This window comes from Euleptes europaea, chromosome 17 (genome assembly GCF_029931775.1).
Source record: "Euleptes europaea isolate rEulEur1 chromosome 17, rEulEur1.hap1, whole genome shotgun sequence".
NCBI lineage: Eukaryota > Metazoa > Chordata > Lepidosauria > Squamata > Sphaerodactylidae > Euleptes > Euleptes europaea.
The window spans coordinates 36770246-36797504 of record NC_079328.1 but is presented as its reverse complement, the minus strand read 5'-3'; the positions used below and the strand labels follow the sequence as shown (position 1 = coordinate 36797504).

The following is a 27259-nucleotide window of genomic DNA, read 5'->3' as shown; positions in this document are numbered from 1 at the left end:
AAATATTCTTAAAAAAATATTTAACATGCAAAAAATCCTTACCCATCCCTTGTCTGTGTGTAAAGTGCTGTCAAGTCGCAGCCGACATATGGCGACCCCTTTTGGGGTTTTCATGGCCAAAGACTGAGGTGGTTTACCAGTGCCTTCCTCTGCACAGCAACCCTGGACTTCTTTGGTGGTCTCCCATCCAAATACTAACCAGGGCCGACCTTGCTTAGCTTCTGAGATCTGACGAGATCAGGCTAGCCTGGGCCATCCACCCCTTAGGAATATCTAAAATCCCCCAATGGAGGTGCCCCTCTCACTTGCCTGGCTGATATACATGAGAACATTGTGCCCTTATTAAAGCCATCCTAGTCCAAATTCAGTGTGCCGGGGATTTTATTCACTGGCAGCTTGGCTGACCAGTACCTTTTCTGCCACTTTCCCCTCCCTAACCCTACCCTAGTATTTTACAGGGTACTTATCAGTGCTCCTTTCCTTCCCACACGAAAACAATTATTTTCCTCCACACATGGAGTCCCCACCAATTCCTCAGCCCCACATAAACCTCTTACACCACAGTGAAATATAAAAATCAGAGCCAGAAACTGAATTAGATATTGGTTAGGCCTCTTATCAAAGCGCACCCACAACCCCTAACTCCATCTCACAACTACTACTAAGCCTAGCTATGGCCATTTATGCAGGGCTGTTTTCCCGCAGTCTCTCCCACTAACAGCTCCAGCCTCGCTAAAACAGCATCCAGAAAACACGGGCAAAACGTACGAAAACGCATGGGGAGAGCGAGGAGACCTCTGACGGTCAGGAAAGGCGTGCATAATCAAAACAAAGCACCCGAGCAGTCAGCGGGGTGACCACGAGGGAAACAGCCCTGCATAAATGGCCTATGTAGAACAAAACCCTTATCTCCTTCTCTGCATAACCCCTTTTTTATGGGCCAGTTTCAGACTGTATGCTCCTTGGGGCAGGATTATGGCACAAATTCTGAAAACCATGGTGTGTATTGATGTTAGATAAATAATATATCATATCCGATATGCTTTTCCTTCCAGGACAGATTCTCAAAACATGGTTATGAGATCCACAGGATCATCAGATCCTAGGAAAGCAGGCCCAAGTCAGTATGTGTCCAGAAGCTGAATAGTTGCATAAAAGATACTTACTGCACATTTAACCTGCAGCTAATTACCAACCTCTGCAAAGGCCACATACAACAAGGCTCTATCATTTACTGATCCGTATCTCACTTTTGCAGGAAGGAGCCCAGTTTTATTGTAGGTCTCCAACTGGAGGTGACCTTTTTAACTACAGAATTTCATTTGTCTGCAAACCGCCCCCCCCCCCCATAAAATAACATGCTCCACAGAGCTGTTGGTCAATTCGCAACAATAAAAATGCCTTTTTTTAAGTAAAAGGAAACTCAAGTGGATTACGCAGATATACAAATTTGTTCTAACTGCCTAAAGAAACTTGAGAAGAAATTCCCTGAGAGGTAAAAAAAGTGTTTCCCTTGCTTTTTAGCAAAGAATTTCATTTTTTTTAAATCAGCAAAAGCCATCAAGAAAACATTTCACCAAATTTACCATCACCTTAACTCAAGGCACGTCTGCTTGGGAAGAAACTCATTAGACATTAGAAATTACCGATACTTTGGCTCAATTAAGAGGAAGAACTCACACACAAGCCCATGCTTTCCACCAATGCATTTTAAAAAAAAGCATTTTAATGCATTACATTTTAAAGAACTCCACAATTCAGTGAAAAGGCAGCTTTTGGGGGTCAGTCCATGGAACGCGCATTCCAGAATGAAAAGCTCAGTCCAAAAACATGGAAGTCCATCTCCTACAAAATAACCAATTCTGTTATCTCTTCACAGAAATAATAATAATAATAGTAATACAAAAGCTCTTCCTAGTTTCCCCTAAATCTCTTGGAAACAAGCTACAAAAATAACAGGAAACCCAGCAGTCTTTCAACAGATGCTGTTCATCGTTCTTGGCTTTCGCAAGCATCTCCTGAAACTGTTTGCAAACGTCCTACACTGCAGCATCCGGAGTTTCTCGGCGGCTCCAGTCCTGATGTGAAAGGCGAATGCCAGTCGATTCAGTGACCAGCCAGAGGAAATGTGCAGGCAGTTCCTCATGAAGGAGACACAGGCGGGGCAGAGGGAGGCCAGGGGGCTTGCAAAGGAGGCGGAGAAGAGGCATTGCCCCCATCGGGCTGAAGATCTTCAGGTTCCAGATACCTCAATGGAGGAGATTCCCAGAGGGCAAGAGAGATGGCTGGAGAGGGCCCCACTGCCAACTCTAATGGGCGCTGGACCCCAGCGCATGAGTAAGTGGTCGGCTGCCAACAACCCTGCATTCCGGTATAAGAGGTGGGGGCAGGACCCCAACTGTTGGCTGCTGACAACCCCTCGATCTGGTTTAAGAGGTGGGTCAGGACCCCAACTGTTGGCTGCCGACAACCCCTCGATCCGGTATAAGAGGTGGGGCAGGACCCCAACTGTTGGCTGCCGACAACCCCTCGATCCGGTATAAGAGGTGGGGCAGGATCCCAACTGATGGCTGCCAACAATCCCGCAATCCGGTGTAAAAGGTGGGGGCAGGACCCCAACTGTTGGCTGCCGACGACCCCTTGATGCGGTTCAGGCGGTGGGGTCAGCCATCAACCCCTTGATCCGGTATAAGAGGTGGGGGCAGGACCCCAACTGTTGGCTGCCAACAACCCTGCAATCCGGTTTCAGTGGTGGGGGCAGGACCCCAACCGTTGGCTGCTGACAACCCTGCAATCCAGTATAAGAGGTGGGGCAGGACCCAACTGTTGGCTGCCGACAACCTCTCGATCCGGTTTAAGAGGTGGGGCAGGACCCCAACCGTTGGCTGCCGACAACCCCTGGATCTGGTATAAGAGGTGGGGTCAGCCATCGATCCGGTATAAGAGGTGGGGGCAGGACCCCAACTGTTGGCTGCCAACAATCCCGCAATCCGGTATAAGAGGAGGGGGCGGGACCCCAACTGTTGGCTGCCGACGACCCCTCGAACTGGTATAAGAGGTGGGGTCAGCCATCGATCCGGTATAAGGGGTGGGGGCGGGACCCCAGCTGTTGGCTGCCGACGCCCCCTCGGTGCGGTGGTTCAGGCGGTGGGGGCGGGCGGCTCCCGGTCCTGCCCCTCCGACGGCGGCGGGTCCCGGGGGGCGCCGGGGCGTCCGCGCTTGGCGGCGCGCAGGAGGCTGCGGCGCAGGAGCGGGTGGAGGCGGTGGCAGCCGTCGAGGGCGAGGCGCAGCGCGGGGGCCCAGCCGTCGGGCCCGCCGCCCTGCCCGGCGCCCAGCAGGCCGCAGACCTGGCCGAGGGCGGGCAGGAGGGCGAGGGTGAGGCGGGCGGCGGCGGCGCGCTCCTCGCGCTCGGCGGGCTGCAGCAGCCAGCGGCCGTCGGGGGCGCGGCACAGCGCGCACGCCGCCACCAGGTCGAAGAGCTCCACGCCCGCGTCGGCCAGCGCCAGCCCCGCGGCGCACAGCGCGGCCGCCAGCGCCGAGCCGCCGTCCTGCAGCACCAGCGCGCTCACGTCCAGCTGCGCGCGCGGGTAGCGCGAGAGGCGCACCGCCGGCTCCAGCGCCTCGCGCAGCGCCGCGCCCAGCGCCGCCTCCCGCTCGCCCGGCCGCCCCCGCCCGCCCCGCCCGCAGAACGGCGCCCGGCGGAACTCGCACCGCAGCCGGCCCCGCGCCTCCCCCGCCCCGCCCGCCCCGACGGCCCCGCCCGCGCCCGCCTCGCGCGGCCCGGCCACGGCGCACAGCACCTTGGTGCCGCCGCCCAGCTCCACGTAGGCCGAGCCCTTCGCCTGGCTCAGCAGCCCCACGCGGGCGAACAGCGGCTGCAGCGCCGTCGGGTCCCGCCCGGACGCCGCCCCCGCCGCCGCCGCAGCCTCCTCCTCCTCCGCCGCCGCCCCCGCGAACAGCAGCGGCGACTGCGACTCCTCCGGCCCGGGCACCCGCCTGTGGTCCAGCGGCATGGCCTCTCCTGCAAGCAAGCGGGCGGGCGGATGGACGGCGCGGTCGGCTCCGGAAGGAAGCGGACGGGGGGGGAGGGGACTGGGAGGGGGAGGGGCCACCTCTCCCCTCCCCTCCCCGGCCTGCCCGGACGCGCCCTCTGCCGGCGCTCGAACGCACGAAGCGGCCTTCGGCTCAACCAGACCCTCCTGGGTCCATCGAAGTCGGCCTTGTCTACTCCGGTGGTTCCCAACCCTTTTTTTTTTTTGACCAGGGACCGCTAGGACTTTTTTGTTCGGGTCAAAAAGGGGCCAGAGTCCAGGAGCACCTTAAAGACGAACAAGAATATTTTCTAGTAGAAAAGGGCCAGAGTCCAGGAGCACCTTAAAGACGAACAAGAATATTTTCTAGTAGAAAAGGGCCAGAGTCCAGGAGCACCTTAAAGACGAACAAGAATATTTTCTAGTAGAAAAGGGCCAGAGTCCAGTAGCACCTTAAAGACGAACAAGAATATTTTCTAGTAGAAAAGGGCCAGAGTCCAGTAGCACCTTAAAGACTAACAAGAATATTTTCTAGTAGAAAAGGGCCAGAGTCCAGTAGCACCTTAAAGACGAACAAGAATATTTTCTAGTAGAAAAGGGCCAGAGTCCAGTAGCACCTTAAAGACGAACAAGAATATTTTCTAGTAGAAAAGGGCCAGAGTCCAGTAGCACCTTAAAGACTAACAAGAATATTTTCTAGTAGAAAAGGGCCAGAGTCCAGTAGCACCTTAAAGACGAACAAGAATATTTTCTAGTAGAAAAGGGCCAGAGTCCAGTAGCACCTTAAAGACGAACAAGAATATTTTCTAGTAGAAAAGGGCCAGAGTCCAGTAGCACCTTAAAGACTAACAAGAATATTTTCTAGTAGAAAAGGGCCAGAGTCCAGTAGCACCTTAAAGACTAACAAGAATATTTTCTAGTAGAAAAGGGCCAGAGTCCAGTAGCACCTTAAAGACTAACAAGAATATTTTCTAGTAGAAAAGGGCCAGAGTCCAGTAGCACCTTAAAGACGAACAAGAATATTTTCTAGTAGAAAAGGGCCAGAGTCCAGTAGCACCTTAAAGACTAACAAAAACGTTTTCTGGCAGGGTAGGCGCTTTCGTGAGCCGCAGCTCGCTTCTTCAGATACCTGCTCGGTGCAGGGACCCCAAGGTTCGAAATAAAAATCCCGAGAATTTGAAAATAAACTTTAATCATCACTGTGAGTGAAACATTAAGCTAAGAATAATATTTGAATATATATATATTATAATTTGAATAGATATTTTATAATAGAGAACTTTTAATTGAAAATATTCATTTATTATGGGTTTATAACTTTGTTTCACGGACCTTAATTTAGTTCTCGCGGACCCCTGGTTGGGAACCAGTGGTCTACTCAGACTGGGGTCACAGGCAGGGGTCTTTCACATCACCTACTTCCTAGTCCCTTTGACTGGAGATGCTGGGGATGGAACCTGGGACTTCCTGCATGCCCAGCAGAGGCTCTGCCACTGAGCCACGGCCCCTCTCCATGGCTCTCCAGGGGTCTTTCCCACCACATACCTGCCTAGACCCTTGAACTGGAGATGCCGGGGATTGCACCTGGGACTTTCTGCATGCCCAGCAGAGGCTCTGCCACTGAGCCACAGCCCCTCCCCGGAAGTATTGTCTACTCAGACTGGCAGCAGCTCTCTGGGGTCACAGGCAGAGGTCTTTCACATCGCCTACTTGCCTGGTCCCTTTAACTGGAGATGCCGAGGATTGAACCTGGGACCTCCTGCATGCCAAGCAGATGCTCTGCCACTGAGCCACAGCCCCTCTCCATGGCTCTCCAGGGTCTCAGGCAGAGGTCTTTCACATCAGCCACCCACCTGGTCCCTTTAACTGGAGATGCCAGGGATTGTACCTGGGCACACCAAGCAGAGGCTCTACCACTGAGCCACAGCCCCTCACTTAGCTACAGCAAAATACAACCAGGGGCTTCTGGCGATTGAAAGACAACATTGAGGCCAGCATCAATTTGCGTGAGTCAGAGCTCCCTTTGTCAGTTGCGTGAACAGTACCCATTCCACCACCAGGTACATTTAGACCCAAATCAACAAACAAGATGTTGGAATAAATGTTTAGTCTTTAAAGTGCTGCTCGTCTGCCTCAGTAGAAGGAAGCTTATGTTTACTATTGTTTACTACTATCACTGATGCTATGGCTCAGTGATAGAGCATCTCCTTTGCATGCAGTAGGTCTCACATTCAGGCACCAGCATGTGATGCCAAAGTCCTCTAACTTGAGACCTTGGGGAGCTGTTGCTAGTCAGAGCAGACAATGCCCAGACCCTAAAGAGTCATCTTTTTTTTGTTTACCATACTGTAAAAGTTTCTTGTATATTACCTATTTCTGCTGTGTGTTTAACTGAGCCTCCAAATAAATGCCAGGATATGTACTTCTTATATTTCATGGCCTTTTAACCCCAGTTTATATGTTCCCCCTTCTCCCTCTATATCTGCATGAGCACTTAACAATACTATACAATTGCTCATCCTTTGAAGGTGGCACACAACTTCTTGCTTTGCCACAATCTGTGACAACATCAATCACTTCCCTTTCAAGAACATCCATTTTTAGCATCCTTCTGAGAGGTGCTGCTAAAAAAATTGCAAAATAAAACATTCTCCGTAGAATTCCACTCTCATGATGTGTGTAAAGTGCTGCCAAGTCGCAGCCGACCTAGGGTGTCCCCAGCTTTCAAGGCAAGCAAGAAGCAGAGGTGGTTTGCCATCGCCTTCCTCTCCAGAAACTTCCTTGGAGGTATCCCTTCCAAGTACTGACCCTGCTTAGCTTCCGAGATCTAATGAGATTAGGCTATACCATGCTGCCTTCCCTCCCTGCTCCCCCTTGCTATGCCCCAAATAGACAAAGATATATAATCCTAATATGCGCCAATTGCCCCTGCAAGTGGCATTCTTTATAAATAAACTGCACGCACACACACTATGTTTTCATAACCACAAATGCCCATAGAAACACTTGCGTCTGTTCTTTTATTTAGCAGTCAATCTAGTGGCCACGGTTTCTCATGCCGGGGCAAGTGAACCTGCCTGAGGCTTTGCTACAAACACAGGTTAATACTATGACCAGCAGCTAGAGCAGCCACAGTTACAGAGACGAGGAAGGGGTAAATAGCAGCTGTGACGTTCACCATTCCGCCTGCTCATGTGACAGCGACCATCTCAAGTGCCCAAGCACGGATGGAGGTTGTGCGTGCAGAATCCTGGTTGCGATTCTTTAAACTGTATGGGGCCCCCCAGCTCTGAGCACTGAACTTACAACCTCAGGAAGCAAATGACAAACATCTGTGCAAAAAAAAATTGAGACAGCTAACTTGACAGCAGGCATCATGGGATGGGTCAGTTATTACCACGAGACTAGATTAGAATCTGTGCAGTGCTGGCATTTTGTCCTATGTTTGGGTCACTGCCTGAGCTGGTGAATTCAGAAGGACAAGAACCCGTAAGCCTGTTATCTCCACAAACACCACTAAAAGTCAGCTCCAAACCCTACTGGCTGAGCAGACGTGGAATTCCCTTCTTCGGCGCGTGCCCGGACTGAGGTCAGTTCTTCAGCTCTCCCAGCTTCAGCTTGGCAAAGTCCGTGGCCACCTGCAGGGCTTCCTCGAGGCAGTCGACGTTTTTGCCCGTCGCCTGAGCAGAGATATCTTTGCCGCCCCCTTTCCCGTCCATCAGCCCTGACACCTGCTGCACCCACTCGCTGGCTTTCAGCCCTTTGCTGGCCACCTCCTGGGAGACAGAGGGAGAAAGTGTACAAGAGAGGACATTGGTGGTGGTGGAGGAAAGTGCCGTCAGGTTACAGCAAAATTATGGCGACCCCATAGGGTTATCAAGGAAAGGGACGTTCAGAGGTGGTTTGCCATTGCCTGCCTCTGGTAATTCCTTCGTGGTCTCCCATCCAAGTATGAACCAGCGCTGACCCTGCTTAGCTTCTGAGATCTGAGGAGATAGGGCTTGATGGGCCATTCAGGTCAGGGCGCATTAGATTCTTCCATTCATTAAAAAACTGAGACAGGCAATGTTCAAGGTGCCTTTCCCAGGTACTGCTGGCAAGTATAAGAAACGCTAGAAGCTCTGCAATGTCAGGCTGGGCACAGTATGAGAAGATGCTGGAAGAAACAGCCATTTCATAATGACACTCTTACAGATGTTACCAATGAGTGAAGGGTAGAAAAAGAAGAGTTGGTTTTTATAGGCTGACTTTCTCTACTACTTAAGGGAGACTCAAATCGGCTTCAATCCCCTTCCCCACAACAGACACCCTGTGAGGAAGGTGAGGCTGAAAGAACTCTAAAAGAGCTGTGACTTGCCCAAGGTCACCCAGCTGGCTTTGTGTGTAGGAGTGGGGAAACAAATCCAGTCCACCAGATGAGCCTCCGCCGCTCATGTGGAGGAGTGGGAAATCAAACCCGGTTCTCCAGATCAGAGTCCACCGCTCCAAGCCACTGCTCTTAACCATGACATCAAGCTGGGTGACTGGCACTGCATATAAAGCTTCAAATTGACAAGATTCGACAGTGGCCAAAAATAGCCAGTCTACTCTCAGTTCCAGAGCTATGATCGGCCTTAGAAAAGGGCCACCTCCTGAGCACTCCACGCAGAGATAAAGCAGGCTCCAGTGACCCATATTGCTTTTCTGCCAGTGCCCCCGTGGACTCCTGAGAGTCCAGTTTTCTCCCCCCACCCCGACTCCTCCCTGATTTACCTGTGGAACTTGGCATAAGCAGATGATCTTGCCGGCTTCGTTATCCACCGTGAAAAGCATGGTGGCTGTCTCGGGGGAGTGAGCCTTAAACAGCTTCAAGGACTCATTCAGCGCCTGCAGGAAGACGTGCAGTCGGGTTAGGTTAAAAGCACGCTGTTGGGGTGGGCCCTGGCTATCAGAACCCATGCCAAGCTTGGGCAGGCCTCATCAACACAGTCTCTTAAGGATTGGGGGGGGGGAGGTGGTAGCATTCTGCGCTTGACCCTCTAATTTAGGAACCAGGTTTGCTGTTTTGGGCACTCTACAGACCAGACCTGCAGAGTGTCTTAGATGGTGCTAGTTCTCATGGTTCCACGATTGCCAGAAACCAGGGGAAGGTGTCTGCATGACTAGCCCTCCTTGACAAGCGAAGGGGTGTCCCAGGGAAATGAGATGCCTGCCTTTGCTTTGGACCCTTTGTCGAAAACCTGCCATTGAATGCAGCAAATGCCGCTGCAGTTGTCTTGTTTGTGGGCATCCTAGAGCCGTGTTGGCGAACCTATGGCACACGTGCCAAGTGCGGCACGCCGAGTCCTCTCTGTGGGCACGTGCGGGGGCCTGCAGGCAGCGTGGAGCCCTTCAAAGCTGCCCCCCCTTCCCTGGATTCTGGGCGGTGGGGGCTTTGAAGGGCTCTGCGCTCCCCCCCTTCCCTGGACTCCCCGTGCCCCCCCCCTTGCCGAGCTGGGAGGAAACCTCAGTATTCAGGTTAAATTGATGTTGGCACTTTAAGTGGGTTTTGGGTTGCAGTTTGGGCACTCGCTCTCTAAAATGTTCACCCTCACTGTCCTAGAGGCACCTGGTTGGCCACTGTGTGAACAGACTAATGGACTGCTGATCCAGCATGGCCTTTCTTATGTAATTGCTAACTGAACTGCACTGGAAAGGCACTGGTTACTCCCAAATCACCCCCAGGGAGTGCTTCATGCTGCACACCTACTCTCTCTAGTATCAGAGGAGCTTGCCTATTATTTTGGGTGCGGTGGAACACAGGCAGGATGGTGCTGCTGCACTCGTCTTGTTAGTGGCTTCCAAGAGGCACCTGGTTGACCACTGTGTGAACAGACTGCTGGACTTGATGGACCTTGGTCTGATCCAGCAGGGCCTTTCTTATGTTCATGCTATTCTCACCTCTCCGGGTCTACATCATGTTTGCAGCTAGAGAAACAAAACCAGCCTCCCGTATTCTGTCTCCTTTATGGCTGTGAGGGCGGGGGAAAGGGCTGGTGCGGCCATTCAGTCGGATTACCTTAGCAGAAGCTCCACTTTCCATCTCCAGGATGACCAGCGGCTGGTTGGGGTGAGACTCTATGAGCTGTTTCGTCTTGTCTAGAACCTGGACAACAAGGAAACATTCAAAAACAGAGCCCATGGATACGATCGCTGATTATGAACAGGAATGGAACCCCTTCCAGATTCCATCTGACTCACAAGAGAAGCACCTTGCATGACTGACTTCTAGTTTATGGCATAGATATCCTGCCTTTCTTCTGTGGAACTCAAGGTGATGCACATGGGGAGTTCTCCAACTGGGCTCCTCTCTGGGCATAGACCCTACTCAGAACTGCTCAGCCTCAGTCAAGGCGCATCATGTGGCTTCAAGACAATTTTATTGTGGATTCAGGCAGCACGGGTATGTACCAGACACATGAAGGGAGCCAGTTGTGCAGAAACTGGTAGGTAAAGGTAGTCCCCTGTGCGAGCACTGGGTCATTACTGACCCATAGGGTGACATCATATCCCGACGTTTACTAGGCAGACTTTGTTTATGGGGTGTTTTGCCAGGGCCTTCCCTGGCCATCTTCCCTACACCCCCAGCAAGCTGGGTACTCATTTTACCAACGTCGAAAGGATGGAAGGCTGAGTCAACCTTGAGCCGGCTACCTGAAACCGACTTCCGTCGGGATCGAATTCAGGTTGCGAGCAGAGCTTTTGACTGCAGTACTACAGTACCCCGTGGCGCAGAGTGGTAAGCTGCAGTACTGCAGTCCAAGCTCTGCTCATGACCTGAGTTCAATCCCAATGGAAGTTGGTTTCAGGTAGCAAGCTCAAGGTTGACTCAGCCTTCCATCCTTCCGAGGTCGGCAAAATGAGTACCCAGCTTACTGGGATTAAAGGGAAGATGACTGGGGAAGGCACTGGCTAACCACCCCATAAAACAAAGTCTGCCTAGTAAACGTCAGGATGTGATGTCACCCCATGGGTCAGGAATGACCCGGTGCTTGCACAGGGGACCTTTACCTTTTACCTACTACAGCTTACCACTCTGCGCCACAGGGCAGAAACTGGTACATTTCCCTTTAAAATAATAAAAGAAGAGGCAGAGTCCCTTCCTGCTCACTCCTTGCATGTTACAGCAATTTCTATTCATTTGCAGCCTTCATATACAACACAGCCAGGGGAAGAGATGTGAAGGGGGGAGCACAGAAAGGACAAACTCACTCGTTTCTGGACGTCGGCTTTGCTGGCGCGATCCAGATCGTCCATAACCTTCTTCAGGGCTTTGAGGGCCTCTCTCAGCTCATCCTTCTGCCACTGAGGAATGACAGCCATGGCCAGGGTCTGCAAATGGAAGAAGAACGTGAAGTCCCTCCCTGACTTCACAAGGCGCCCAGAGGGTTGTATCCCCATCACTACAGGCAGGACTAAGTGTTGCGTGTCGTTGGTGAGACCAAGCAGGCTGGGCAGAAATCGACCACTCTCTGTTGAGTTTAGAATCCCCAGAATCTCAGCTTCTGTTTCAAAACAAAGAAGCATCTAGCTCCTATGGCTTTTTGGATAAGATTAAAATCTGCTGGGTAAAAATAAACATCAGGACCTCAATGAAGGACTATAAAGGATAGTAAGAACCTGATTCAGTGTTCGACATAACCTTCTTGTTTTTTCCCCGTGGCTTTGAGGCACACAATTACACAATGTTGATTTATGAAGATATATAGGTCTCAGAATCTGGCTTCCCTGGGAAGGGCAAATTCAGTGCTTTGCATAGCACCTGGATCCATAGCTTCCAGGAACATAATTATGCAATTATGGAAAATAGATTACTTTGTATATTGAATTGCAGGTGTCAGAATCTGGTTTCCCTGGGAAGGACGTTAAGGTCCTGATTCAATGCTTTGCATAAAACGTTCCTCTTCCCTGGTTTCTAGGAACATAACGATGCAACACGGTGTTATGATAGTATTTGATTTTGTATACTGAGATTGGCTTTCCTGCCTACAGATCCAAGGTTATATTGAAAAAGAAGAGTTGGTTTTTATATGCCGACTTTCTCTACCACTTAAGGGAGACTCAAACCGGCTTACAATCACCTTTCCTTCCCCTCCCCACAACAGACACCCTGTGAGGTAGGTGGGGCTGAGAGAGCTCTAACAGAGCTGTGACTTGCCCAAGGTCACCCAGCTGGCTTCGTGTGTAGGAGTGGGGAAACAAATCCAGTTCACCAGCTTAGCCTCCGCTGCTCATGTGGAGGAGTGGGGAATCAAACCCGGTTCTCCAGATCCAAGTCCATCACTCCAAACCACCACTCTTAACCACTACACCAAGCTGGTTGGTGCAGAGCATCGCACAGCCTCACTTACGAGTCTACTCCGCACAGCCGGCAGCCTCTCCAGTTCGGCCTTGGGCAAAACGGCACGGACTTCAGTGAAGAAGAAGACGACGACGAAGAGTTGGTTTTTATATGCCAACTTTCTCTACCACTTAAGGAAGAACCAAACCGGCTTCCAATCACTTTCCCTTCCCCACAACAGACCCCTTGTGAGGTAGGTGGGGCTGAGAGAGCTCTAAGAGAGCTGTGACCAGGTCAAGGTCACCCAGCTGGCTTCATGTGTAGGGATGGGGAAACCAACTAGGTTCACCAGATTAGAGTCTGCCGCTCCAAATCACCGCTCCTAACCACTGCACCATGCTGGCTCCACAGTGGCTGGGCAATTCTGGGGCAGGTGCTGCAATTGCCTTCCCCCCTACCAAGAGCGACCAAGTCTCGTACCTCACCAAGGTCCGCAATCTCACGCTGGACTTCTTTATTGGGAGCGGTCTGCACCTTCACCTTAGCTTCCAGGTCTGAGAGCAGTTTCTTAAGGCTGTCTGCTTTCCTCAGCGCCTTGGGAAGAGAAGTTCAACAATTGGCGGTGGCACGAAAAAGGAATCTTGCAGGTCAGCGCTTCAGTGGGAGCGGCTGGTAGCCCCAACTGTCACTCTCAGCCTCACAGCTAAATAGGGCCGTATGTGCAAGCGCAGTGTACGCACACACGAGCCTGGAGAAAATCAATTTCATCAACTTCATCTTGACATATGGAGCTACTTTACATGGAATCGGACCATTGGTCAACCAAGCCTCAAACTGGCTACTCTAGGGGTCCCCAACTTTTTTGAGCCTGCGGGCACATTTGGAATTCTGACGCAGCCCGGTGAGCACAGCAACAAAATCGCTGCTGCAGGAGGTGCAGCCAGCCACAAAATGATTGCCACAGCTTAACTTCAGAACACAGTGTAGATGAAGAAGAAGAGCTGGTTTTTATATGCCGGGTTTCTCTACATTTTAAAGAAGAATCAAACCGACTTACAATCGCCTTCCCTTCCTCTCCCCACAACAGACACCTCGTGAGATAGGCGGGGCTGAGAGAGTTCGTAGAGAACTGCGGCTGGCTCAAGGTCACCCAGCAGGCTTCATTGGAGGAGTGGGGAAACCAACCCGGTTCTCCAGATTAGAGTCTACCACTCTTAACTACTACACCACGCTGGCTCTCTTGATCCTTGTACTGTGATGGCAGCTGCGACCAAAGAGGCATTTTATAAAATCTGCACAGCTAATCAAATCTGCTGGGCACAAACCTTATCTGTCCCTGCCTACTTCCTAAAAACACTTGGTGGGCACCAGAAAAGGTGCTGGTGGGCACCATAGAGCCCACGGGTATCACGTTGGGGACCCCTGGTCTACGCTGTTTGCTAGCAGCTCTGTGGTTCCCAGGCAAATGTCTTCCCCAGCCCTGATACCCAAGATCTTGAATGAGATGCCAGGGATCAAACTTGGGAACTCTCCACATGCAAAACAGATGCTGTACGACCGAGGTATCACCTGGGTCAGTGGGCCCCTCTTCCTGATGTTCCCCCCCGCCCCCCACTCTCCGCTCACCTTCTGGGCTTCTGCTCCAGTTACGGCCACTATCCTCCGGATACCTTTGGCAATCGCTTCCTCCGATACAATCACAAAGGAACCAGCGTGGCTGGAATTCTGCAAGTGGCTGTGGAAACATCAGGAATAGGGGGAAACCCATCGTTTTCTTTTTTTCCCTTCTGTTCTAGCAAATGTATTTAGAACAGCTAGTGAGAGACCCACTGGGAATGGGCAGATCTTAGCTTTGCTGCAAATCCTTTCGTTGATAGAAAGGTATACTGACTGCATCTCTTTGCTTTGATGCCTTAAGGCACGGTGTCAAACATAAGGCCCGGGGACTGGATCCGGCCCCTTGAGGGCTCTTATCCAGCCTGCAGGCTAGGCAGTCACCGTCCCCTCAATCTGGGCTGGCGAGACATGGCCAAGCAACATTTATCCAGGCCTTGAAACAATTTAGTTTGACACCCCTGCCTTAAGGCTTAGCACACAGGAGCAAGCTACCACAGTTGCCATCGCTACAACTGAAAGAAATTAACTAGTTGCCCTGTACAATACATGGTAGTGACACAATCTCTGCCCCACAGGGCTTACAAACCAAGATGAAGAGGCCAGAGAGGCTTTGAGACAAACGGAGCCTAGCAAAGACACATAAACTAGATTCTAAGCATCTTCCCTTCTAGTTCCTTGAAAGTTACATTGAAATGATTTGGATGGGTCTATGTACGTATTTTCTTATGTGCTAACTGGAGGTATTATCTATTTTATTGTTTATATTTGTACTATTATGTTTTAAGTCCTTTAAGATTTTGTCATCTTTTAATGTTGTTTTATCTTTTATGTATTCTTCATGCTCAAGATCTTTGGTCATATGAGCTTAAGAATAAAGGAACGCACATAAACCTGATGCGTTTCGGCCAAAAGGCCTTCCTCAGTGGTCTCAGAAAATATATACACACGTACAAGGATAAATTATACAGTTGTTTTTCAAGCCTGAGCAGGTTGCATGTTCGACCGTATATTATTATAAGGGCCCCAAGAATTTTTTTTTAATCAGGCCTGAACTTGCCTAGCAGCCCCCATCAATCTGTTTGATGGGTGCCACAACCACACTGCTCATGGCTGCAGTTTTATTTGTCATAGGGTTGCCAACCTCCAGGTTGTTAGACTAAACAAAACGTGTGCTGACACAACTAGGTTAAGCAAATAACAGCACCAGCTCAATTAATAATGCAATCACATTTATCATGTATGTTCCAATTAATAATATCAATTGTTATCAATTGGAACATACATGATAAATGTGATTGCATTATTAATTGAGCTGGTGCTGTTATTTGCTTAACCTCCAGGTTGTGACTGGAGATCTCCTGCTATTACATCTGATCTCCAGGTGACAGAGATCAGCTCCCCTGGAGAGGATGGGCCCTTTGACAATTGGACTCTTTGGCATTATACCCTGCTGAGGTCCCTCCCCTCCCCAAGCCCCACCCTTCTCAGGCTCAACCCCTCCCCCAAATCTCCAGTTATTTCCCAACGCAGAGCTGGCAACCCTAATTTGAGACGCGTGTCCATGCGTAGGGTTGCCAGGTCTTGTTTGTGGCTTCCTAGAGGCACCTGGTTGGGCACTGTGTGAACAGCTGCTGGACTTGATGGGCCTTGATCTGATCCAGCAAGGCTTTTCTTATGTTCTTATGTACCTTTGCATAACCCCTCTTCCTTCTGCAGTACTTACGTCCCACCACAGAACTCAACAGATGTGACTGCGCCGGCAGCACTGGATGGGTCGGCCAGCATGTCCTCCACGGGTATGCCGATCGAGACGACACGAACGGGGTCAGGGTACGTCTCATCAAAGACGGCTCGCAAACCCTGGATGGCTTTGGCTGCTGCCAGAGGGCAGTCCTTGGCATATACCACCTGGAGAATTGACCGCAAGAAGGTTAGAGCTGTGTTCACATGTTACAGTGAAAGAAGGCACATCCTGCACATACGTCTGCTTGTAAGAAAGAGCCAGCGTACGTTCGCTTTACTGATTAAACTGCAGATTAGTACCTGGATAAATGTGTGGCTCATGTCACAAGTCTAGCTGAACATGCGTCACCTGTAACGTGAAAATTACTCAAAGCTCATATAAAGAAAAATCAGGCTTATGCTGTACATGCATTCAATGTAACGCGTGAAAAGCGATCACATGAAGCTGCCTTAAACTGAATCAGACGCTTGGTCCATCAAAGTCAGTATTGTCTACTCAGACCAGCAGTGGATCTCCAGGGTCTCAGGCAGAGAAGTCTTTCACATCACCTACTTGCCTAGTCCCCTTTAACTGGAGATGCCGGGGATTGAACCTGGGACTTTCTACTTGCCAAGCAGACGCTCTACCACTGAGCCACAGATCCAGTAACTGCGCCCAACAAAACAGAATATTTCCATGTCATGGGTTTATTTTTAGAGAATCTTTACAGAAAAAGGGGTAGAGTCTTTAAAACGCACACACAATAATGACAACCTCTAGAGCAAGGCCCCCAACCCTTTTGACCTTCTGGGCACCTTTGGAATTCTGATATAGGGTGGTGGGCATAACCACAAAACGGCTGCCAAATGAGGCGGACTCCCACACAAACACATAGGATGCCCAAGTGCAGGGGAGAAGAGGGGTCATTTTAAAAATACACCGGGAAAGAGGAGTGCTAGAGAATAAAAGAGACACTGTGGCGACAGCTCCAACTGAAACTTCATTTTAATCTGCACAGCCAATCAGATCTCCAGTGGCCAATCAGAAGCCTCGCTGGGCAAGAGCCCCACATTGCCCCACCCACTTTCTAAAAACATTTGATGGATGCCAGGAAAGGTGTTGGAGAGTGCCACGTTGGGGACCCCTGCTCTAGAGCCAAGAAGTTCAAAACCCTGTGTTAGGGAGCTGAGAACAGGCCTTGGAGTCCGGCTCTGCCTCCTTCACACAAGCAGAGTGGCAGAAAGTTGCTGAACACCCCAGGGATGACAACACTAAACATAACCCAGCCCTGACAGCCATGACACCACACACCATACCGTGGCTTCCTGAATCATCCGATTGGCAATCTCTTCGGCCTTCTTGATTTCCTTGGTTGACATGGCTCCCTTGGCGGTGAAGTCAAACCGCAGCCGATCTGGGGCAACCAAGGACCCTCGCTGGTCGGCCTCCCCCAGGACAGCGCGCAAAGCAAAGTTGAGAATGTGGGTGGACGTGTGGTTGCTCATGACGGGTCTTCGCCGTGACTGCAGAAAGCAAAGACAGCTATGAAGGAGGGTGGTAGAAACTGGGGTCCTGCAACCAGGTGGCTTGAAACACTGAATCTGGCCCCCAAAGCAATTTTATTTAACCCTGTTGTGGCCCTACATAATTTTAACCTTGATCTGATAAAAAGATTTCACCCAAAAGCAATCATGGCAGCGTGGTGTAGTGGTTAAGAGCGGTGGACTCTGATCTGGAGACCCAGGTTTGATTCCCCACTCCTCCACATGAGCGGCGGAGGCTAATCTGGTGAACTGGATTTGTTTCTCCACTCCTACACATGAAGCCAGCTGGGTGACCTTGGGCTAGTCACATTCTCTCAGCCCCATCTGAGGGTGTCTGTTGTGGGGAAGGGAAGGGAAGGTGATTGGAAGCCGGTTTGAGTCTCTCTTAAGTGGTAGAGAAAGCAGGCATATAAAGACCAACTCTTCTTCATGTTTTTGGAAATTCAGGAAGATTAAAGACCAATTCAAGTATCCATCACTTAAATGTGCATCTCTTCATTTTTCTCACAGTCCAGAGCTCAACACTGCATCTCTCTTTGAGTCTTGTATGTTATGTCCCAGTTGTTCCTGAGTGCCTGTACTCCATAACAGTGAAGCCCTTAAACTTATTAGAGACTGGCCACTTATGGTTGGTGTCCGGAGAGTACAATCCTTTTCCAGACTCCAACCCGCCTCAGACCACAGATGTGTTTATCTACAAACATTTATATCGCACCTTTGTTCTTTAAACCAATTTTAAAAAGATAAGGCCTAGCCAAAGATTGGCCAGTATCCCCAGATCAAAATAGGAAGGGATCTTAGCTTAAAATAGCTAACATGTGAATCCAGGACAGTGTTCATGGGACACGCTCCCCACCCCCTTGTGATCCGCTCACCTCATCCACATACAGCCAAACGGTGTCTCCAACTCTGAGGTTGCCATAGACTGTGCCTATGTGGAGGACGTAGCCTCCACGCACTTGTACGTTTTTCACCGTGAACTCCGTCTTCTGCAGAAACCGAAAAAGACATTAGCAGACTAAATTGGCATGGGCAAGAACAGAGGCAGGGGGTGGGATTCTTGCAACCACCCACCCAATCACAGATGCAGAAACCTTGGGAAGGAGCCAGATTCCAGGACCCAAAATTATTGGGGGGGGGCAGATACAGGTGTCACAAGACCATAAGAAAAGCCATGCTGGATCAGTCCAAGGCCCATCAAGTCCAGCAGTCTGTTCCTACAGTGGCCAACCAGGTGCGTCTATGAAGCCACAAGCAAGATGACTGCAGCTGCATTATCCTGCCTGTGTTCCACAGCACCTAATATATTAGGAATGCTCCTGTGATCCTGGAGAGAATAGGTCTGATCATGACTAGTATCCATTTTGACTAGAAGCCATGGATAGCCCTCGCCTCCATGAACGTGTCCACTCCCCTCCTAAAGCCTTCCAACTTGGCAGCCATCACCACATCCTGGGGCAGGGAGTTCCACAATCTAACTATCACATCACAATCAGGAACACTGAAGCCAACAGTGGAATAAGTGTTCCACAACACCCTCGAAAAAGTCTGCCCCTCCCACAAGTCAGAGCAGCAACGTACATCCTCACTGCCTTCGTCCTCCTTAACCAGATAACCCTCGTCGTAGATCTGTCCTCCCTGCTCGGCATAAAAGCAGGTCTGATCCAGGATGACCCCGCATTCCTGGCCCGTAGACACTTCTTCCACAAACATCTTGTCCCGGCGGAGGGCTTTCACCATAGCCACAGGACTGTCAAACTCTGCAGGTTGGGGCAAAACAAAAAAGTGTTGGAGAGGCACAGAACTCTTTTTATTTAAAAATCATGCTAGGCAGCAGAGAGGGCAAAACATGAGCCTGGCGATTGCAACGGAGGTTATCAGTGCAAGTCAGTGGCAGAAGAAGAGGAGGAGGAGTTGGTTTTTGTACCCCACTTTTCTCTACCTTCAGGAGTCTCAAAGCAGCTTACAATCACAATCCCTTCCTCTCCTCACAACAGGCACCTTGTGAAGAAGGTGAGGCTGAGACAGTCCAGAGAGAACGGTGACCGGCTCAAGGTCGCCCAGCAGGCTTCATGTGGAGGAACAGGGAATTAAACCAGGTTCTCCAGATTAGAGTCTGCTGCTCTTAACCACTACACCATGCTGAAGGGAGTGACTCTGCTTAGGAATGCACTGAATGGAGTATCTGAGAGTCTCGTCCCAGGACTCTGATGTAAGCTGCTTTAGCTCCTGTTTGAGACCCAAATAATTAAAATAATAAATATAGCTGAAGATGGGGGACAGAGAAGAGGTGTGTTGGTTGGTGGGTGGGAAGGAGGGAAGGAAGCAGGGAAAGATGATGATACAGGGCTTTGCCAGGAGAAGAGAGTGTGGGAAGGTAGATACAGAGGTAAGTGAGGTGCCCTACTCAAGTCCTTGCAGGTTCCCCACTGTGCAACAGGGCCTGGCCCAGCAGCCAGCACTGCACAACCTTGCGGGTAAAGGTTGCCAGAGGAGAGCAAACTGAAGATGGGAGGGCAGATCAATTGGCTGTTGGATGGGAAGAAGAGAAGGGGAAAGGCTACGGAGCCTGCCAGGGGAGGGAAAGAGGAAATAATGGGGGAGGGGGGTGAGATGCCCCCACAAGTCGTCATGGGTTCTCGCTTGTGACCTATTAATTCAAGAAGCTGTTCATGTTCCTAATTGTAGAGGCCTTTGGATGTAGTGTATAGGAAAGGCACGGAAAACACAGAATTTGACAAGAGCCAACTCCTTGTTGTCGTGTGCCAAGACAGCCACTGTGCCAACACATCAAGATCTGACATTCTACATTAAAAGGGAGCGGCCTAGGACCTACCATACGTGCCACTGGGATCTGACGTGTAGTTGTACTTGAAAGAGTCATCCGTAACCTCCAGACCCCTGGACCGAAGCTCTTCAATGGCGTAGATGTCCAACATGATGAGGTCTTCATCACCACCTCCCCTGCCCTGGGATTTGAGCTGGGAACAGTAACAAACCCAAGGGTGAAAGGAAGGAAAAGCAGGCCTCAGCAGGTCAGCAGTACCTTTGACCATGCTCCCTAGTGGCTAGAAAACAGCACTGAAAAAGTCGGGGCAGATCAACTAATGAAGCAAATTTCAAACCTTGCTATGTTTTCAGATTGTCCTTTCTGGGCTTTCGAACCATCACCAGGAAATTAAGGCTGCCACCTGAAGCCTGCTTACTAGGATGTTACGTCTGAGTTTAGGATTGCACTGTAAGCCCAGAAAGCCTCGATCCAATCTAATTACTAAACAGAGAGTCCTTTCAGGGTGGGAGAGTTGCAGATCTAGGGAAAAAGGGCTACACAGCAGTCAGTGGCCATCCCTGTAGAAAGCTCTGCCTCTTCATAAGCATGAAGGTCCCCATACACTGGTATAAAGAGAAAAACACTGATCCACAACAAAGCAGCTCTGGCTATGAACTGCCTTCATGCAATGCAGAGAAAGTGAATGCACATATTTTTAAACCAATCAACACATGGTTCGACATACTCAATCAACACGCCTAAACAAGCCTGAATTACCTGGGCAGCCTTCCTCTCCTCCTCAAAGCCCTCCATGTCAACTTTCAAGCCTTTCTCCTCTGCAATCAGCCCGGTGAGATCCACGGGGAAACCGTAGGTGTCGTACAATAGCCAGGCAGTGTCTCCTGGAGGCAGAAAGGCGGGAGAGCCAACAGTGAAAACTGCTGGAGTAGCACCCAGTAGGCCCAAAGTCACCCAACAAGCTTCCATGGCAGAGTGGGGATCTGAACTGGGGTTTCCCAGATCCTAGTCTGATGCTCTAACCACTGCACCGCACTGTCGGTCAGGCTGGTTGAACTCTATGATGTCCCGTTTCCTACCAGGAATGGTCTTATTGTCTCCCAGGCTCTGAATCTTCCTGTCAAGGATACGACGCCCTCTGTTTAGAGTCTTCAGAAACTGAACCTCCTCTTCATTGATAATGTCCTTCACCATGTCAGGGTCTTTCTTCAGTTCAGGGAAGGCACCGCCCTGAGGGAACAGGGATAGTTTGCTCAAAACAACTAATTCTCTCTTCTCTGCTCCATGCCCCCCTCCCCAAATTAACAGCAACAGAAAGGCATTTACCAGTGACTCTACCACCACGTCAACCAAGGTTGCGAAGAACCCTTTGCGGGCGTTCAGCTTCTCATGAGCATAGCGCACTGCACGGCGAAGGATGCGCCTCAGAACGTAGCTGCATGAGGGGAAAGAGATGGCAGGGGGTTAGCTTCATTTGTAGCCAAGACAATCTCCTCAGCGTCAGGATTCACAGGCATCGCCCTTCATGTCTTGCTGCACAGTCAAAGGACATTCAGTCAACTATTGGTTATTATGTTTTCTAGTTGGAAGGCTTCCATTTTTGGCTTCTTGTTCCCAGCATGCCAAGGGTAGAACCTGATACTAGCCACACTTTGTGCCCACTGGATTCAACAAAGCATCCTAATGGAGCATGCTAAGGAAGAGACCTTGAGATCAGAAAGCCAAAGCAGTGCAGCGGTTAGGATCTGGGAGTCCCAGGTTCAAATCCCCACACTGCCATGGAAGCTTGTTGGGTGTCTTTGAGCCAATCCCAGTCCCATTCTCTCAGCCTAACCTACCTCACAGGGGAATCGTTGTGAGGATCCTTTTAAAAAAACCAAAAAACAAAGAGTTCTGGATAACTTGTACTCCTCAAAGCTGTGTTGTATTAGTTTGACTAGCCTTAATGTCTTACACAACTTTTGTTTTTGGGTTGGATACAAGCTGTCATCCCTGAATAACAACTTCCGACTTTGCCTCACTCATCAGACGACGGTGTGATTTGAAAGTTAATGGGTCTTGGTGAGAGTAAGTGGTAAGATTCACCTTCCATCCTCAAAAACAGTGATCAGAGTTATCATCCTTAGCAGGTGGCGTTTAATCTTTGATGGAAATATAACAGAGGCCAGGATCCAGACAACCAAGCAGGGGTGTGCAGCCAAAACTCCTAGAATCCTTAGATCACGTCAAGAGTTATTACTGCAGGATAATGGTCTTGAGATAACCATCTCTGAAGCTTCTTTATGTTTTAAAAAATGGCTGCATGTGAATTTCTGCTCTGTTCACTTGAACCATATAAGCATCCCTAAAACGGGATCCTAAACCTCGCTTCTGCTCATGCCGTAATGAAGGTTCAGATTTTCCAGGGAACCCAAAAGCACCCCCTCCTCAATGACTAGGAAGGGTGCAAATGGATGCAAGGCTTAGGATCCACGCCTTACTTCCCAAGCCCCATACCAGGTCCACACAACCCACATGGCCCAGGTTGAACAGCTCGGCCCCAGAGATCCCTCACCCCCTGCCGGTGTTATCGGGCCTGCCGCCATCTGAAAGGGCTATCGTGATGGTCCGGGCATGGTCAGCCAGGACGCGATATGCCATATCGATGCCGTCGGCATCCTCCTCACCAACCTTCCCGGAGTACGGCCTGCAACCTGTACCCTAGGAAGAAGAAATAAGGTGATGTTGAAGAGTTGGGGAGAGGCGTACAGTTCCATTCATGAGAAACATGCGGAAGGCCACCCTGCTACACTTAAGAACAGAAGGGGGAAAGTATTCAGCTAGGACTAGTCTGCAGGAGAAAGGTGCACTTTGCTGCAACAGATTCAGGCCAGGGGTCACCAGCATGGTGCCCATGGGCACCATAGCACCCAGCAACACCTTCTCTGGTGCCCACCAAGTACTTTCAGAAAGTGGGTGGCTCTAGGGAGGGCTTATGCCCAGCAGGGCTTCTGATCAACAGAATAAAAAGATGACAGATAAAAAGGCATCGTATTAAAAAGAGCTTCTTCCTGAAATATTGAAGAGTTACTATTAGAGTTATACATAACCTCGCTTCCTGTCATTTTCTGGTTGGCCTTGCCGCTTACAACAGCCATTTTGTTATTGTGCCCACTCACTGCCCTTTGTTAGAGAAGGCTAGGGACCCCTGATTGAGGCGCACAGCGTATTCTCTGGAGAGGGAGAGATCACACACAGTTCATCTACGGATGATCACCCACAATGCATCTGGACCCAGTACCTTCTGGATAGCCTCAAAGTAGGGCACAAAGAGATCCGTGTCATAGTTGGACATCTTGTTCTGCAGCACAGACACCAGCCTCTCCAGACCCATCCCAGTGTCAATACTCTTCTTGGGAAGAGGCTTCAGGATCCCGTCGGACTCCCTGTAGAGTGGAAAGAAACATGTTTGTAATGCAGGAGACATGAACAGGAACCCATATCTTTCCCCATTCCTCAAAGCAACGCCACTGGATAAAATAAAGTCAGAGTATGTGCAGTCTGGGACAACCTATGAATGCAGGTGTAAATTAAAACTAATCCAGCATAAAACCCAAAGGAAATAACTTCTCCCTAGCCAACAGTTGTTTGCAGACTTGCTGGTCCAAAAGCAAAATCCAGAATCAAGAACACAATCCACATTTTTAAAAAAAAATTAGGACTAACCTATAAAAGTGCGCAAGCATTCTCAAGGTTCACCAGAACTCTTCATCCAACTTCATGAAGAATTCTGGTGAACCTTGAGAAGGTCTACACACTCTTTTGGGCCGGTCTTAATAAAAGGTATTATGTGGGTCATGTTCTTTATTTTGGATTCTTCCTGACAAAGGAAAATGATCACTGGGGAGGAGATGCTTTAGGGCAGGATTTCTGGTTTATTTGGACAATTTCCAAAAAGCGTTGAAGGAGAACTGCAATAAAATAATAATTAATAAACCGCTACAATTTAAAAGGCAAGAGGAATTCTCGCATCACCTGTTGAACTGTATGAACACCAGGTTCCAGATCTCCAGCACATTAGGATCATCCTGATTGACAAGATGCGCAGCGTCTCGGTCCCCGATCCGGTCGTAATGGATCTCGCTGCAAGGCCCGCAAGGCCCCGTGTCTCCCATTTCCCAGAAGTTATCCTTCATGCTGCCTGGGAGGATCTTGCTCTCTGCCAGGCTATGGAGGAGGAAATGCCCAGTGAGTGACAGAGGAGTAAAAAGGACAGGGAAAGAGTCTGTAATGGACAGTCTCATTGTACACGTTTAAAAGGAACCAGTAGTGGTTTTGATTACAAAAGAGACTCTGGATCCCTGGGACCCACTGCGCTTTCCCATTTTTAAAAGAAAGCATTTTCATCTGATTAGTAAATCTACATCGAAAACACTATCTGGAAGAAAGAGGCATCTGGTTCAGGACATAGCAGTGCCTGGAAACAGCAAAAGGATATTTAGAACAGGATTCTGATTGTGCTTCTCTGCCTCTTTTTTGCCCTCTCTGTTTTCTGGGCAGGAAAATCCCAGGACCATCCTGATGGGCTTCCCCTCTTGCCACACTGTATATCACAGATCAGAGGTTCTTGCAGTTCAAAACACACAGCAACTTTCAATGCACCTTGGAGTTTCCCTAACATAAGAACATAAGAAAGGCCCTGCTGGATCAGACCAAGGCCCATCAAGTCCAGCAGTCTGTTCACACAGTGGCCAACCAGGTGCCTCTAGGAAGCCACAAACAAGACGACTGCAGCAGCACCATCCTGCCTGTGTTCCACCGCACCCAAAATAATAGGCATGCTCCTCTGATACTAGAGAGAACAGGTATGCAGCATGACTAGTATCCATTCTAACTAATAGCCATGAATACCCCTCTCCTTCATGAATATGTCCACTCCCCTCTTAAAGCCCTCCAAGCTGGCAGCCATCACCACATCCTGGGGCAGGGAGTTCCACAATTTAACTATGCGTTGTGTGAAAAAATACTTCCTTTTATCTGTTTTGAACCTCTCACCCTCCAGCTTTAGCCGATGATCCCGTGTTCTAGTATTATGGGAGAGGGAGAAAAACTTCTCCCTGTCCACTCTCTCCAAACCATGTATAATTTTATAGACCTCTATCATGTCTCCACACCACTTACCCTAGATCTAGCCAGATTTGTTTGCATTCCAAATCTGGCTGCAAGCCAGCTGCCTCGTGTCCTCCAAAGTATGTGACATAAAGCCTCTCGATGGGGATGCCGAATTCCCTGGTGAGCAGGTCCAAAGCAAATTTGCAAGCCAGTTCCTGAATGGAGAAGAAAGCAGGCCTAAGGCACAATCTACTAACTTCTCAAAGGAGCTCTAGACACCGCCTCTTCTGCCCTAAACATGCAGCAGCCGCCTTTCATAGAGGCAATGAGTGAACTGATATAAATTTTACAACACTGTACACACCCTTCTCTGTGGTTGTGTATATTTTGTGTGTCTGCACATGCCATGAACCTCAGCTATCACTTTTCAGCAACAGCGTATTTCCAGTATTCATACAATCCTGGTTCTCAACGGGGTGCTAAATTTGTGTCTAGACAGTATCACTTCAGATTGCTATAATCCTGAGGGGCTAGCTTTTTAGTTACAGGGATTTTCTTTGCACAAAGAAGCAATTAATTATGCACCAGTTTTTTTGCAGGGGGGGGGGAGAATCACCTGATTAGATACTTCCATATAGAAAAAATTTCTGCAAATAGAAAACTCACAACTCAGGGAGGATTCTAGCCCGCGTTTGCAATCAGAAGTGGTACTGACTAGAGATTTAGAACCAGGATTGTATGAGTACTGGGGTTATTTTTTTTTTGAAAAGGAGAAGCTGAAGTTCATACTGTGTGCAGACTTGTAGCCAGATACAGGTTTACCACCAGAGTTGCAGAGAACAGCTTGCAAGCACTGTTTCTTTATTTAAAATACTGATATACCTGCCTTTCTCCAGAGCATCTCAGAACCCAAGGCAGGTAACAACTGGCTAGTTACCTGCAGTCTCAGTTAGAACTGACTCCCACCCCACCCAGTGTTATAACTGTGGTGATGGAAAGTGCCATCAAGTCCCAGCCAACTTACGGCGACCCTGTAGGGTTTTCAAGGCAAGGGACAAACAGAGGTGACTTGCCATTGCCTGACTCTGCGTAGTAGCCCTGGACTTCCTTGGTGGTCTCCCATCCAAATACTAACCAGGGCTGACCCTGCTTAGCTTCTGAGGTATCGCTGGCCTGAGCCATCCACTTCAGGGCATTATAACTGTACCTTGAAGTAATCGCCAAAAGACCAGGAGCCCAGCATCTCAAAGAAAGTGTGGTGGTAGACATCCTTGCCAACGTCATCCAGGTCATTGTGTTTCCCGCCAGCCCGAATGCACTTCTGCGTGTTGGCTGCTCTCGTCAGCTTTGCCATGGGGTGGGAGGGGTCAATAGTGTTGAGGAAGATGGGTTTGAACTAGGGAGAGAAATAAAAAGACCGGTTTTGATTCAGGAGAAGCACCTGGACTCAGAAAGGCTTCCTGGCACACACAAGTTGAAATGGAACCAGTGGCAAAATCTGGAAGACTTAAGTTCAAGGCCTTACTCTGTAGAGGACACAGACGCAGTCTCTCTCAATCTGTACAATGGGAATAACAATGGCCTCCCTCAAAAGATGGTAGGTTCAATGGCAAATCTGGACTTGCTTCTGCATGAACATGCAAGCTCCATGTAAGTCACTTCATGTCCCAGTGAAATAAATAAATAAATATTGCAATATATTTATAAAAACTAAAATATAAACTTATTCAATGTTATAAGATTCAGTATCTGTTGGTGGAGGGGAGTAGCATGGAGTTACTATGCAAACAGGTCCTCAAAATAAGAGTAATAGTCAGATCCAGACTAACTTTTCCAAGGACAGAATAAAACTTCCCAGCCTCCCCTCTCCCACTGCAGCCCACTGATCTAGGCAAAATACTGCTCCTGGTGGAAAAGAAGACCCTGAGAGATGACACAAAAAGGTTATGGAGTGGGAAGGGGGATTGGTGGAAAACTAATTTACTCTGGATCCAACCTAAATTCAGAAGCAAGTCCTGCTTCAAAATGTTTGAGATCTACCAGCCTAAACCAACTAATAATTGAGTGAAATAGTATAATCACAGAATCCTAGAAATACAAAGTTGGAAGGAATCTCCCAGGTCATCTAGTCCAATCCCCTACACAATGCAGGAAACTCACAACTAC

The 27259-nt window shown here is 49.5% G+C and overlaps 3 protein-coding genes across 3 annotated transcripts in view; 1 reads left to right on the top strand and 2 right to left on the bottom strand.

Moving 5' to 3' along the window:
* Window positions 1-27259, top strand: part of LOC130489000 (RNA-binding Raly-like protein) — a 181250-nt gene that overhangs the window by 20616 nt on the left and 133375 nt on the right. The gene's annotated exons all lie outside the window — the stretch shown is intronic.
* On the bottom strand, window positions 3141-4013 carry EXOSC6 (exosome component 6). The gene has a single exon (XM_056862363.1). The coding sequence runs from the start codon at window positions 4011-4013 to the stop codon at window positions 3141-3143; it is 873 nt and encodes a 290-aa protein (XP_056718341.1).
* Window positions 7595-27259, bottom strand: part of AARS1 (alanyl-tRNA synthetase 1) — a 20230-nt gene continuing 565 nt past the window's right edge. The window contains exons 2-20 of the mRNA XM_056862695.1: window positions 26301-26489; window positions 25163-25308; window positions 24017-24208; window positions 23283-23427; window positions 22557-22702; window positions 21329-21437; window positions 21082-21232; window positions 20762-20886; window positions 20051-20195; window positions 18796-18974; window positions 18090-18203; window positions 16987-17193; window positions 15671-15855; window positions 13957-14065; window positions 12811-12924; window positions 11262-11381; window positions 10069-10155; window positions 8784-8897; window positions 7595-7807 (exon numbers count right to left, since the gene is read on the bottom strand). Coding sequence (XP_056718673.1) covers window positions 7622-7807; window positions 8784-8897; window positions 10069-10155; window positions 11262-11381; window positions 12811-12924; window positions 13957-14065; window positions 15671-15855; window positions 16987-17193; window positions 18090-18203; window positions 18796-18974; window positions 20051-20195; window positions 20762-20886; window positions 21082-21232; window positions 21329-21437; window positions 22557-22702; window positions 23283-23427; window positions 24017-24208; window positions 25163-25308; window positions 26301-26489 — 2763 coding nt within the window. The 3' untranslated portion in view covers window positions 7595-7621. The remainder of the gene's footprint in view (window positions 7808-8783; window positions 8898-10068; window positions 10156-11261; window positions 11382-12810; window positions 12925-13956; window positions 14066-15670; window positions 15856-16986; window positions 17194-18089; window positions 18204-18795; window positions 18975-20050; window positions 20196-20761; window positions 20887-21081; window positions 21233-21328; window positions 21438-22556; window positions 22703-23282; window positions 23428-24016; window positions 24209-25162; window positions 25309-26300; window positions 26490-27259) is intronic.

Coding starts and splice junctions, on each gene's coding strand:
- EXOSC6 (XM_056862363.1), bottom strand. CDS start 4,013: ATGCCGCTGGACCACAGGCGGGTGCCCGGGCCGGAGGAGTCGCAGTCG.